We start from the raw sequence: 14,910 nt of genomic DNA on the forward strand, positions 1-14,910 counted from the left end.
GATTGAGTCTCCTCTTTCTCGAGTGAGAGTGACCCACTGACCTCTACTTGCCTCTTTCTCTCTCGTGGCCCTTTTCTCATACTACCCACCAAACGATTCGAGGAAATTACACGTGGAAAAACGGACCTGGTTACCCATAAGAACGAATCACTTCCTTGGTGTGAAACCAAATACCTAGATTTTCTTAACCTAACGCTACAGTATATTATAACATCATATGTTACGTTATATTAAATGAAATCATCGCCTCGTCGATTTATGATGCATATTTAATAATATATTTTATGGTGCAAATATTGTCGCAGTTCATTCCCCCCGAACGTGAATCGCAGAGGTGCGAATTACAGGATCAAGGTTCCGGAAATTAATGAGACGCGATTCCGCGTGGAAATGTGCAAAAATTTCGCGGTCGTGTCTCGTCCTTTTACATTCCGGCCAGATCTCAGAAAATTTCGTAATTGCTAGCAAAGAATTACGTGTAGGTAGTGCTTAGGAATTGGGAAAGTGAGTCTATGATTCTGTTTTTTCTTTCGATATTTCCCACTTTCAATCCATTTACTAAATGGTAATTTAAAAAATAAAATTCTTAATGTCCTTGAACACTTTTTACCTCTTTCAACTCCCCAAATACATTCCCAAGACGCTTTCAACTCCAACGAAAATTTTTTTTATATAATATAATATAATATAATAATAATGGCTCGACAAATTCTTGGGATAGTTTACTATACACGATTTCTTCGAGACAACCAGAATTTTACGAGCGAACCGAGAACGAGTTTCGAGTAGTTTCTTTTTTGGAACGTGTCCGGTGGGTCGTACACGGATACGGTGTCTAACGGTTCCCATCGCCGAAATTGTGTGTGCCTCAACGACGGAATATTTACGAATCTCCTTGTATCTAGCACGTCGTCGAGGGCCACAGCATTATTCGTCCGCTTCGGAATTCGATGACCCATTTCGAGAGGAATGAGTACCACGTGGCGCACGCTTATGGGGGTCGAAACTATTGGCATCTCGATTACGAGGACCCCACGTGCATTCAATTGCATTCACAAACCAGGGGGGTTGGAGGGTGGATTCTTGGGGTGGAACGTCGACTATCATTGATTAAGTTTGGGAACAGAGGGGGGTGATTTTCGACCCTTCACAATCCATAAAGTTTTGGACATTTCGGATGTCTTCAAGTAATTGTTACTAATTCGCTGGTTATTTATGGGGGGGACTGTGCTATTATTGATTTTAGTCATAGAATGGGGGCAGATATAGCCGTGGGTAGTTGGGACAGGATACTGTAAATGGAAAGTGGGTTGCTATTATAGGAAAATTGAATTCCAATGGCTTCACATTCGCACAATTTTAAATAATCTAAAAATTAATAACTTTGTAAATTGATGGATTATAATCTTGCAAAATGATTAATTCTGAAACCTTCTATAATTAAAAAAATTTATGAGTATGCTTCTCTTCTAAAATAACTAAGTATATTTTCTTATATTCTAATTAAAAAAAATTCCATAAGATCTCCCGCGTAGACCGCCAACGCACGTGGTAAACTAGTCGTCTTCCCAGAGAAATGTAAAACCAAAACTCCCTAATCAGAAACCCTAAATCTTAATATCTAGGAATCCCTAGAACTTCAGAACTAGGTTTAATATAAGAACAAAGTCCGTAGAAACCATGACTGGAATAGCGAAATTCTAGCGAAATCTCATTAACACGGATGGAGAAAATATGGCAAGATATGAGGTGTAGCTTCTCAATAAACCGTGAATCATTCGCTGGGGGGAAAAAGCCAGAGGACCGTGACCCAGTTTCCGGGTCATCGGTACCGCGGCTACAAACGAAAACACAATGGTTCACCGCGTGCATCGCACCGACAATATACGTGACGTATCGCGTTATTTAAAGCCGATGTATGTACTTGCAGCCAACAGACGTCACACGATGCAATAAACCCGACAGTGTACGATGAAAATAGCGTACGCTAAGAAAACGAACGCGACTGAACTGTTCGTAACGACAAAAAAAAAGAAGAAAAAAACAAATTGCAAATCGAACTCTGTACCTTCGATATCGAGCGTTTAACTGACGACTTGAAGATTTCATTGATGAATAATTATCGTCTGAATGATGGCAGAGGCTTAGAGCGAGATTTGTAGTGAGTTTTCTGAAATTCCCTGGATGCCAGTGTAAAAAGTGAAACGTTGAACGAAGAGATCAAATATTTTTTCATTGCTGGTTATACAGAAATGGCAAGTTTTTGTGCAACGAATGATACAATCGTGCCTCGAATGCACTGGCCTGAGGTAATTAAATAACCAGGTCACGGAGGTTGACAATTAAATATCGCGGGAAATAACTTGAGACGCTATAATTGCATGCCTCGGTTGAGAGTCTGATTTTACGTACACGCGAAGAAGAAAACGTTTATTTGAAAACACTCTGTGAACTGAGAATCGTTCAAGTGTTTAAACAATTTCGTTGTAATATACCTCTACTTTGATTTCAAACTCTAAAAACTTCATCTCGTTAAAAAAAATTCCCTAGATTCTTATAAGCAGTAAACCGGTGCAGAAAGAAATCAACGGGTTCGCAACAAGCTAAATTCATAAACGGTTTCCGCGATAGATACCTATCGCGAATTCCCACGGAACTGTGAAAGAAAACGCGCGATCAATCATTGCGAAGCAAGGAGAGAAAAAAATGCAATTTCAAGAGGAGCCTCGCGAGGGAACTGGCGCCGTTGCAGCCAACTAAACTGCAGATAACAACGAAACAGGAAAAAAGACGATAAAACATCCGAGCAGATTAAAAGCAAACACTGACAAGCAAACAATAAAAGCGTCGAAAGGAAGAGAACGAGAGAAATGCAGGGACGAGGGTCGAAAATCCTTCGAAAATGGTGAAATTGCGTAATCTGCGCCAGGTATGGTGCAACATGGCGCAATCGATGACGAACACGCTTCTACGGGGTCCTATGAGGTCGTCGATTCTCGCTCTCTATCCAGTTTGATCGACCTCGACCTGATTTCCACGCGAAAAAGAGAACACTGAACATTTCGAAAAAAGTATTCCGTTTAGATTTCAATTAGATTCCTAACTACAAAACGGTCGATCACCTTTAAAAGTCACATTTTGGTTTTTGATGAAATTTTAGATTTTCTTTCTGTGGCCAATTCGTATTTTCAATTATTAAAAATGATTTTAATTGCAAGGATAATCGCAAAGAATAGTAAATACTGAAAATATGAATTTCAATAATTTAATGAGTTTGTAAAATAAGCAAAATACAACGAAGGGTATGAAGCTAAATGCTCCTAGACGGCGTCACTCGCATTTACATCTCACTCTGAATTATAGTACTTTTTGAGGGTCACTGTTTGTGCAATAGAAGAAATAGTAAGCAGTTTGCGTAACATGAAACGATCTTTCTAGAATAGACGATTGAATAAATGAAAATATACTTTCTATCGTTTCTGGAACGTTCTAACCTAAGATCAACAAATTCGTTAAATCGTGTGGAATAGATTTTTAATTTTAGTTTTCATTGTGAAAGAGAAATTGATTCGAGGAAAATCCGTGAAAGTGAATCGACCAACTTTCGATTCTAAATTTTCACTGGACGATTACGACATGCACCTAACACGGACGGTGGGATGTTTTATAAAAGAAAAACAATTCGAAGAAAAGCAAGAAAGTGTGTCGACGCTCTAAAAATCAACGCGTCCAAAAATACGAACGTCAAACTGGAAGAACACATCGAGAACGGGGTTAAATTCTTTAACAGAAATTTATTGGGCTCCTGTGTTTGTCTTCTTCTTTAATAGCACATTTCGCATGTTTCTAATTTAAAAAAAATTTTGTAAATGTCATCAAGTTTATAAATGTCGCGAAGTAAATTAGTTTGCGTTTATCAATGACCCCAAGAAACCATTAAAAATTTTTAAATGTCTGTTTCTATTCAAAGGCAGAAGCCTACTATATTTTTTCATAAATATATTTCGAGGGAAGTAGAAGCGGTTACGCAACGCCACGAAGAGAACGTGACAAACCTTCAACGGGGGTGGTGAACGGGGAAGCCGGATCGGCGACCGTTGCCAGCACTGTGGTAGTAGTGGTGGCAGTGATGGTAGCCCGGTAATGATCTCCATTCGACTGTAGTCCCCGATGAAGATCCAGATCCCACAGCTGTAGCTCTTCGTTTCTCACAGCTGCACTCTCCGGTGTGGAGGGTTGAAAGTTCAGCGGTGGTGATAGCACACCGCTGCTCGACACTTCCGGGCTCGATTCCTGCAGACTTCCTGTGTGCCTGTTGCCCCATCGTCGCCGTACACCGGCAACGGGCACACGAGGAACCGTCTGCAGCATCTCGCCAGCCTGCTCCGCCTTCTGGACCACCGTTTGCTGTTCCTTCGACTCCACCGTATCAATTTTCCTTACCACTTCCGGTGAAAAAAGAAAGTATCTCGGCGGCCACTGTCGCGTCACGTTGTCTCTTTTAGAGGCGATTATACTGTTACCGCACACTGGCACAAGCACAGGTTGCACGGGAGGGCCGCGAGGGAGGCGGAAATTTGTCGCGGCCACCTCTCTCTGTTTACAAGAAAGAGGCTGCTACTACTACGCTAGTCGTTGACCTCGATAATTCGTTCGTCGACCGAAATTGCGGCAAGGAATACGAGGTCAGGGCAGCGCGAGGATCGATTCACTGTCAAGAGTCCATGGTCCCCGAGGTCTCACGCATCATCCGTCTCATTTGGCCGCGTTGCTTTTCCTTCTGCCCCTCCTCAGCGATCGTGTCGCTATTTCCGTCTGTGTGTGGGAGCGTATAGATTTGTGTGTGGACGCGTAGTAAGACCAGGAGGAGCTCGACGGGAGACTACGATCGTCTTCGTTTCGCCTCGGTTGCTCTCGTTTCTCTTTCTCTCTCCCCTGCTCTCGGCTCCTCTAATGGCGGCCAAGCAGCCGCGGAGTGTCGGTCATCGAAGAAACGGGGTCACGATCGCGCAAAAGGGAACGCAGCGGGTGCGGGAGGTAGGGAGGACAGGGAAGGGGAGGGAGAGGGAGAGAGAGAGAGAAAGAGAGGACGCACAGCCAACGAACAGCCGGGTCTATCTCTCTCTCAGGCACGCCGCGTTGTTCGGGAACGTCAACCAGCCGAGTAGCCGTGGTAGAAATGCATGATTTTCACTGGCGAAATTCTGCCGTCTGAGGCTGCGCACGATCGACGAAGAACGAACAGAGCCAGAAGTACGCGTATCGAGGTCACCAGCGGAACGCGTGTACGTTCGTTCGAGCGAGTCTCTTTCTTGTTCGCTCCACTTTTCCGTCGCGCCGATACGCGCGGCCACTCTTTCTCTCCTCGTTTTTCCCTGCTTCCACCTTTTTCTTTCCGTCTCTTTTACTCCCGGACGAGTTTCTCGTGCGCACTTTTCTCTTTCTACTTTCTCGTATTCTCTCAGCACCACGCGCGCACGCACACACTCGCGCCGAATAATATCAGTCGTCACAGAAGGAAGCCAAAACTCCGTCGTCTTCCGGGCTTCACGAGCCGCCGCTACTGTGCGAGACCGTTCCTCGCGCACGTGTGCATCGTCCACGAATGCGAGAGCCAAGCGCAATACATAAACAAACCGCACGACGGTTACGTCACACTCGGAATCAACTCAGGCACGCACACACGCGTGTCGGGAATTCCTTTGAACTGCCGGCTTCGAGCAACGAACCAACACACGAACGTGCACCAACAGATCTGCGCGCTTTACGACCGATGTTTCTCTTCTCTCTTCCTTGCATCGACGAGTATACCTCCTGCGCGTTACTCACGCGCATGCGCGCTAACTAATAGACGTTATATCGTCGACGGTCCGTCACTGACTGAACGCGTACGAGCTAGCCGTGCAGGCACGAGGGTGCCCAGTGCCCGCCAGGCTCCGATTTACCTCGACCGCCGACCACTCGACCAATCAGCGCTAGGCTCTCTCGCTACTTTCACTGTCGCGCGTACCCTGCACCCTAGGGTGCTCGTACCTGCGCACTGCGCAAACGCACTGCTTTCTGCGCTTACGTTTTAACCTCGAGGTTTTCCACCCACGATTTGCCGCTTTATTTTGGAAAACGCTGGGATAACGTTTTTTTATATGTGACCTAACGTTGTCTTGTTTCTGTTATGAGTTATGAGATTATGGCGTGCATAATCTTTATCCTTCTTTTACTACCTTTTGCATAATTTTTCGTGTAGATTTTTATTAACATGGTAACTAACATAATAAAGATGGCTATAATGGAAATTATTTAGAATATAGTTGTATTATATTTTAAGTGTTTCACATGTTATCTTGCGTAATTTAATGCAATATTACATATTATCTGATTTTTTATATTTGTAGAAATATACCAAATAATTTTATTTTAAATGACCCAATGAGTTCTTAATGTCCTATTTTCTGAAATGCCTACGCCCACGATGTTTCTTGATGCAGATTGTGACCTTTGCGATCCAAGGAAATTGATTTTCCTGCGACCTGCACTCTGATTTTTACAGTATCATGCATTAAAGGGATTTTGATCAACATACGAGCAAGACAAAGAAAAGAATATGTATTTTTATGAATGGCTGCAATCATTCATGTGGTCAAATTATTTATTGACTTTGGAATCATCGATCTTCGAAGAAAGCTTAATAAAAATTTTGCAAAAATAAGAAAATGTATTTTCAGTGCGAAAATATACAAAGATTCGTAAGAAAAGCACTTTTGGTTTCCAAAAATACATCAACTTCCAAGAATGATGTTTTATCCATCGAAAAGTTCATTGACTTTTATAAACAGCCTTTTTTTACATCACATAACATGTTGATTTCGAGAAACGAAAAAGACTCTTTGTTACAAAAAATATTTATATCTGTGGACTCTAGAGTGCTGCGTTTTCTGCATTTCCCTTATTTTTTGTCGAATTATCATCGTCGATTCTTAATCACTGTCTTGACCTTTGACGCGGCTTTTTGTTGTTCGCATTTTTATCGCAAACTTGGCCGTGCTTCGATAAAGAAAAAGAAGTGACCGTATATAATACGCATTCTCGCCCTACGACTCATTCACGGTCCCGATAATCGGGAAAAACACTATAATCAAACACATCACCGCGGACGTGACTCGTAAGCGTGGAAAATCGGTTCGAAGATTCTCGAATATTAACGTGGCAGACGTAACAGTTACTCATAATTAGTTAATAATTTATCAGAATCATATTTACGAAATGATCTAATATTTTCACAAATCAGCTATTCCATTCTTTATGGAACGCCCTGTACGAGCATCAGGACCAAAGGTACCCTCAAGTTGCACAACGCAGAGGAATGGGTGTCAGCATGGAGGGGTACCCTTAGACAACTGGTGGGGGGTTGCTACCCTGGCCATGACGTCATCCACCTGTTACACCCTGAATAAATACACACGGACGCATGCGCTCGTACACTTACACACCTGCTCGCAAGCAGTGCATACATATATAAGTAACCGGGAGGAACACGGTGAATGTCGCGGATCAGTGATACACAATCCGTGACCCGTGACCTGCTTTCAATGGATCCACGAGTTTTCCACTAATTCAGATGCTCAGAGGAATCTGGTTGAATGGAAATCAGCCAATTCCTGTTGTTATGTATCACCCTTTGACAGTCTATTAGGATTAGCACATTTCCTCCTTTATAATTATTCAGTACAATGGTTTTTTTTAAATATACCATATTTTCTCCTTTCTTTTGTGAATACTAATCAAATGCTTATGTTAAAAAATAAATGAATATTTGAGAAATGCTAAAATTAATATAATTTTTGTATTCCTGATAGTTTATAGGAAAGAAGAAAAGATTGGTTATTGTGGGGGTTAAGAAACGAACAAAGGGAAACCGATATGTACGTCACTGTGTTGTGCCACGAGGATGAAAGAAAGAGGGTGTGTGGGTGTCGCTTCCAGCCAGAGCTATCTGGGTGGGTCATGGCCAGAGAAACGGGGACAACCCTCGGTGCTGATCCTGGCGAGCCTGGAAAAGTGGCTGGAAGTTCTAAACCGACCGACCAGCTCCCGAAAACACCCTGGGTCAGCTGTGCTCAGGCTATTATGTCGGTCAGGATTTCTCTTTCTAAAAATAGCACCCGAAAGGTGGTGGTTTGTGGGTTCAACGACAGGGAGATCCTTTTCCGCCAAGAAAGCTGGAACTCCGAAGAATGGACGTTGACCGCTTAAAGGTTTTTTCTAAGAATTTTCAAGTTCATTTTCGAGAAAATGGAAAATATTATTTCATAGTTGTTTGCAGAAAATAAGAATTTCAAAACTCGTTGCACATGTAGGTCTAAGAATTAAATAAAAAATATAAGAAAATGGAATGTAACAGTATATCAAATAAACCTGATATTATCCTAAAGAATTTTTTCTTAAATACCCATCAAACTGTCTTACATTCCCCAATATGTCACCAACTTCATCCGAAGTATCTCTCTATCATAAAATAGCCATATTTATAGGTTTTCTAATCAACATTTTATTCCTAAACAATTTCTTCAGGAACGAAGATCAGATTCTTCGAACTAAGCTATCACCGGTAGTTTATCTCGCAAAATTCCACGCTGGTCGAATGTAAATTCGTAAGGCGATCCAGGTATTTGTACCTACAGAAACGGAAGAGGACGAAGCGAGAGCCTGTTGTAGGTAACACGCGATGCGTGACTAATGGCGGCGGCCATAAAAAGAATTATGCGAGATGCTAAGAATTCATTCAGAGAAGTCGAACGCATCAAAAGTTGAGCCGCGATAGCGGCTTTAATAACAACCGATACAAGGTCGATTGCTGGCCACCATGAAACGTTGAACGATTTCACTGCGTTTCAAATCGAACGCGGATCGCATACAGTTCACAGTTAAAACTGTTAACGTTGAATGTAATGTAGTTGAACGAGGTATTAATTATTTAATTACCGGTACGTTATTACAAAGTTTTCATTGGGGTAACAAATTTTGCGTGGGAACGGTATGTGTAATGCTATGGTAAATAGAATATGCGATTCCATACCAAATTATAAAAGCTTCTGTTATATAAAGATTAGCTAAAAGTACGAATAAATACGCGCACTATAAAAAGTCCCTAGAATCTCAGTTCCTCTGTTACTTATTCAAGGTATCGAGCACGTGCATCGTGACGTTGCACGATATTAATAAACAAGTACCTACTGTACGCTCGAAATCAGCGTTCGAATAGACGAGCCATGCCCGACGAAAGGTAAAATCAATGACGTAAAATCAACTCTTTTAACAGCTCGTGGCTCGTAAACAGTGGCACGAGGTCACCGTGATTAAGGCTCGGCTCGTGAACGACGCTAAACGATCCGGCGAGGTCGCAGAGGCGTTGCGGTGCCTGTTTCCTCGTTGCTTACCACACGGCCAAAGATCTTTGACCAGCGATGCACGTATCATCGACCTCTGTTCTCGTTTGTGGGCCACAATCGAAGCCAGACAACCGAGATTTCTTGCTCGATTCAAGAATATGAATCGATTTAAACGAGTGCCAAGCGTTCTAATTGTAATTCTCCTCCTTTCAATGCATACAATCTGATTTGATTCAGACACTTTCAAAGCAACACTGAGAAGCCTCAGTCGCCAATTTGAATGAAACTCTGTGGTTTATAGAGTGATCCATGGCAAGAAGAATGGTAGGTATGTTTCATTCATGCCCAATCGCCTTCTGAGGTTATGAAAACTAACCTCAAAGTCAAGTGGGAAGAAAAATGCTTCGAAGTTAAAATAACACGTTCCTAGATAAAAGTTAGAAGAAATTTTGAGATTATTCTAATGATTATGAAATATAAAAAATGAATTATCACAATAGGACCATTTCGTTTCAATTTCGTCAGAAAGAGAAACACGATATCTTTCGTAACACGATGTAATCGAATATGCATCTAAAATGTAATCCAGAAAGAGACAGCGATCGAGACTGGACGATGCATCATCGAAGCAGAACGAGGACCTTGAAGGACATAATCGTTAGTCACCGATAATGTTGCTAACGAGACCTCCAATCGTATATATTCATACGTGTGTCGGCGGCAAAAGTAAAAAAAGTCGGCTCTGGTGCTCTTGACACTCGGTCACCTCTCCGCCATTGCACAATCATCATCGTGTCTCCGTGTCGTGTTTTCACCTTGCTTTATGCCGGTCGTTCGATTTGCAGAGCGTGGGAACACGGCATTTTTAACTTTGCCCCCGCTAATTGCCTTCAAGTACGATTTAATCGTACGCTACATTTGTATTCATACATTTTCCGCTGCGTTCGAGGCACAGCCGTTCTCGACACTGTTATCTTGATCGTTTTAACTTATTCTTACACTTTTTTCCCTGCAATAGCAGGTTTTTCACTTGTTCTCGTTTTATCGATAAAGAATCAACGATTTTTTATGAGGAAACCTTTGTTTCCTGTTGCCTGAGGTGAATAACGTTGAGCAAATAATATTTAACCCTTGAACAACGGAGTCTGGATCAATCGAGACTCAAACTTACAAAACAATGATATGAAATACAAGATTAAATGAAAATTGGGGCGCTCTCCATGGTCCGCCACCCGAAGATTAATGGTACATTCCGTCATTGTCACTTTTAATGACACACAGAAACGTAAAAAGGTAAAGAATCTTTGCATCATCGAAGACATGACCTAGAATCCAATCACCCTGTCAGATTTAATTACAATCGCCACCCACTCGCATAAGGGTACCTTGGAGTACCCCTAATATCCCTATCGAATCAGTGGTCAGATCAACGGATCGAGTGTCAGTCAGGGTGGCAGCACGAAGAACGCAGTCTAACAGCGCGTGTACACAAGCGTCAAAGCCTTGAACTTGAACCCGAAGCGGACAGAAGCCGCGCGCGGTCATCCCCGGCTCAGTTCTAGGTTGATCCGGGTCAGGTGTGCCTCGCCACGGGCTTCTGAATCGAGGTTAGGGCTGGATTTCCGTTTACGCCGACCCCGCTGGTTCTCTACCTGTGGTGATCCTTGGACGAATTGCACGGATGACCCCCCAACCATTCGAGAAACGACGCGCACGCGCCCTCGCGATTCTGGGAACGGGACAGCTGCTCTGTTCCGCTTCCTTCTATCCCGTTTATGCCCCGCGACCCTCGTTCCTGTCTCGTCTAGCCTATGTCGACCTTGGCCCGTCTTCAGGTGGCTCTAGTCGGGAGAGGGTTAGGCACGCGCTTTTGTCATGGGCGATCGGGAGTTCCCCATACCCTTCAAGGGCACTTTTACCCGTTGCTGGCTTCTCTTTTGAAATGCACGTGTTCTCTTGTTTTGGCGACATCTACCGACACGTTTAGGGAACGAGTTTCGTATTAAGATCTTTGTTCGTCCCGTTTTGGGTAATTAGGCGTGGGGATTGATGTTAGGGACGAGATGTTACTATAGATACAGTTGTTGGGACTTTTTTGGAGGGTTATGGAAGGTTTTTTATCTCTTCCTGCACTTGTCTGGGTCCTTGTATAATTTCATTTCTTTTGAAAAATAATTCTAAGAAATTATTCATTCCATTGGTGCATAAAGCATGAATAAACGATTGCGCAGAGATATTTTAAGACAACATTATAATATCAGTAACATGTCAATACTTTCCTTGTACACTATGTGGCAAAAATAAAAGTTTATACGAAGTTCTGCGAAAAGGAAATCCAGGAAAAAGAATGACGGAGTCCCTGACCGCTCAGTCTACCGCAGCCTCGTGCCTCCGCAATTATACACGTATTGTGTATTTCCACACCGAAACTTGCCATTCTAATCCTACTGTAATCAAGTGTTATTTCAATACAAGCGAGAGAGAACGCGAACGACAGTCTATCATTAGTGAAAACCACCGATTATATTCTATGACTAACCGAGAATACTCTTCAAAGAGAAAGACGCGAACAAAAACGAGTCTGTTTTGATATAAACAATGATACTTTGTGAAAATAGTTGCAAATGGTTTCTCGAAGTCCAATCTAAACTTTAATTAAGTAGATAATTAGCAAGTAATATCTCAAGAATGTAATCATTGCAGAAGCTAAGATATATCTTAATTATTTTTCCATTTAATTGAGAAACCGATGTCATTCAGACGTACAGTCAACTATCTTCATTAGAAGAAATCATATTAAATTTGTTTAAAATAATCCACTTCTGACTTTACGGAAGATCGTCTCTCGATCAGTATACGCGAAGCAGGCAACGAGTCGCAATGACTGGTAAAAATACCGGTCGAGTGAGTAATTCCGCGGAAGAGCGACGGGTTCGAGAAAGAGGGAACGCGATGACAAAAGAAAACGTGAGTCGATCGGTTGCACATGCACCGAACGGCCTTGAACAATCGCCTCGTCGCGAAACCGACCGCTCCTCTTCTTGCACGCGTGTCGAGCGACTTTCCGTTTTTTATCAGCGGCAAATTGACTTCCTTCAACGCGTATTATAAAACTTCGAACTTAATTATACTCCCCGTGGGAAAATAATTATACAAAATTAAAAAAAAAAAAAGCAGTGACCAACCAATAAGGGATACAAATCGAATAACGAATGCACGAATAAAATTTGTATTCACTCATTCAAATAACGTTCAGAACTTAATGAAGCTATTGGAACGAAGTAGCCGCCATTTTTGTATTGAACGCGGGCCGAGATCGCGTGAAATGATTTCGTTTTATGATTGTTATTATTTCTGTCGGTAATCTGCGCTTCTAAAACGCAGACAGCAGTCTGTCGGTGTCTCTGATGTTCAGCCGGCAACACAAGAGGAAACCGGACACGATTACAGAATGAAGTGAAGCTTCGTTGAACACCACGAGGTCTCGGCCACGCATCAGGGCTTGTTTCTATTTCTATTTTCGTCTTTCTACATCATCCCCGCTCTATTCTGCTCAGCACTTCTTTTCCTACCATTAATTTAATTTTTTGAATGTGATGCATTTTGAAATTCAAAACGATAAAATTAGACTCGTAATCTTCCTCTGGTTTTTGACACAAACACGACGAATACATTTAAAACTCACCATAGGTGGAACCACGAAGATGATTCAAAAAGCTACTCACCTGAAAGAAGAGAAAAATGAAATGAAAAATTCATTCTCACTCTTCAAGATGGCTAAAGCTTAATTCACACTGGTTCACTTCCTCAAGCATTTTCAGGCGTACGTTAACACTAACACAACTGTAAAAACAATAACAATAACCCACTGAACCGTTAAGTTTTAAATTGCAAATTGGACATTTTAAGAAAGTTTGATCAGCTGTTATAAGGGATTCTAAAACGAGTCAAAACGACTTATTGAGGAGGCTACAAATGATCCTTTCAGATGACCGAGTCTGCAAAAAGGACGAATCCATGGAACGCGAAAAGAAAGAACGAAGTTTCTTTCACGTGGTACTCGCGAAAAATGCAAATAATCCCGGCAATGCCGGTCTTTTGTCGAAAGACCTTCTGTCGGCTTGCAAGCCCGTCTCGGAATTACCATAACAAAAATGCTCTGATTGCTGCAACGACCCCTGGACAAAAATGCCCTCTTCTCTCGCGCATTTTCAGAACAAAAGCTTGGCTTTACACGCGAACAGGTAAAATACATTCGAGCTGGTCATTTTGAGAAAAAAATTATCGATCGACAACCTTTTCATATTATTTCTAAATAAAAAAATTATTGAAAATTTCAAACACGATATTTTTCAGCTAACTATTTCCCTGGATAAAATTGACTCCATGTAGCACAGTTTTATAATTTTTATTTTTACTTATTTGTTAAAATATTTTTTCCCTCATCAAGAGAAATATAAATTCAACTTCAACAAGGTCAAATCTAACCCCGTCATAGTATTTAATTCGAGCGATGCTTAAATTTCTGGACAAGGAATGAGTCAGGTTCATTTAAAAGAAAAATACAGCTTTTAATTGGACGTCATGGACGGTTAATTGGTAATTTCTCTCACGCTCGTGAAGCGTCTCACGCGGATTTCTGCTTTGTCAGTCATCCCTCTTTTGCGTCTGCCGCTCGGTCAGAAAAGAACCTCTTTTTCGACGTGACCAGGAAATAGAGAACCCTCATCCTCCTCTTCTCAGACAAGGGAAAGTCTAATTCGAGGAACAACGCCTTCACGGGAATTTTTGCAAAAGAACTTTCAATATATTTCTTTAAAATTTTTGGAATCTTTTGATAAGAAAGATATAACTTTGAAATATTTATAATTAAAATTAAGAAAGTTAAATTTGTTATACGACTACAAAGGGAAGTATAAAATTGAATACTATCATAAAGTAATGAAAAAAGTTTTTGAACTATATAGAAAATTTTTTCAAGGAGAAAATATTCCATTTTGTTCGTTTTGCAACCTTGGAGGCACAGTGTTAACTCGCGATACTTAGACATTCTATTTTTGTAGAATTCGTGTTCGCAACGAGTTGGAATGGCCTAAAGCCGTATACCTGTGGAAAGACGGGTCACCGTGACATTCCACAGAAGATTAGATTACTTGCATCCTTTTAGGATCAAAAATGCGAACGGTTCCATGAAAAATCTGAATTGCTCTTTAGAAGTTCGTTCAAACTTAAAATTCTTTCACATTTATGAAAGTTTATTTCCTTGTATAATTCTTTTAAATTTAAAAATAACCTAACATATAATTAATATAATTCTTTTAGTAATCCCGTTTTCAATGCATAAAGAAATGTCAAATTAATAACAAAATGTTTCCATACAATCATGCCGGAAGAAGAGCCATTTGCTCAGCTAGTAATGTGTGCTAACATGTGTGAGTACAAAGGGTTGAAAGTAAACAAGGGACAAACTGGGTAAATTTGTAGACTTTCTTGGTATTTATCGAGAAAACTCGTCGAAGTTGAG

At 41.4% G+C, this 14,910-nt stretch overlaps 1 protein-coding gene across 10 annotated transcripts in view; it reads right to left on the bottom strand.

Annotated features, from left to right (window-relative positions):
* Ecr (ecdysone receptor) overlaps positions 1-14,910 on the bottom strand; it is a 101,351-nt gene that overhangs the window by 17,526 nt on the left and 68,915 nt on the right. Inside the window, exon 1 of one of the 10 annotated variants that reach the window (XM_034329155.2) lies at positions 4,056-6,653. The exons of 8 other annotated variants lie outside the window; for them this stretch is intronic. In XM_034329155.2, the coding sequence (XP_034185046.1) occupies positions 4,056-4,371 (316 nt within the window). In that variant the 5' untranslated portion in view covers positions 4,372-6,653. Of the gene's footprint in view, positions 1-4,055; positions 6,654-14,910 lie in introns of those variants that run through there. One more of the 10 variants, XM_034329157.2, reaches the window with a different exon arrangement.

This window comes from Osmia lignaria, chromosome 8 (genome assembly GCF_051020975.1).
Source record: "Osmia lignaria lignaria isolate PbOS001 chromosome 8, iyOsmLign1, whole genome shotgun sequence".
NCBI lineage: Eukaryota > Metazoa > Arthropoda > Insecta > Hymenoptera > Megachilidae > Osmia > Osmia lignaria.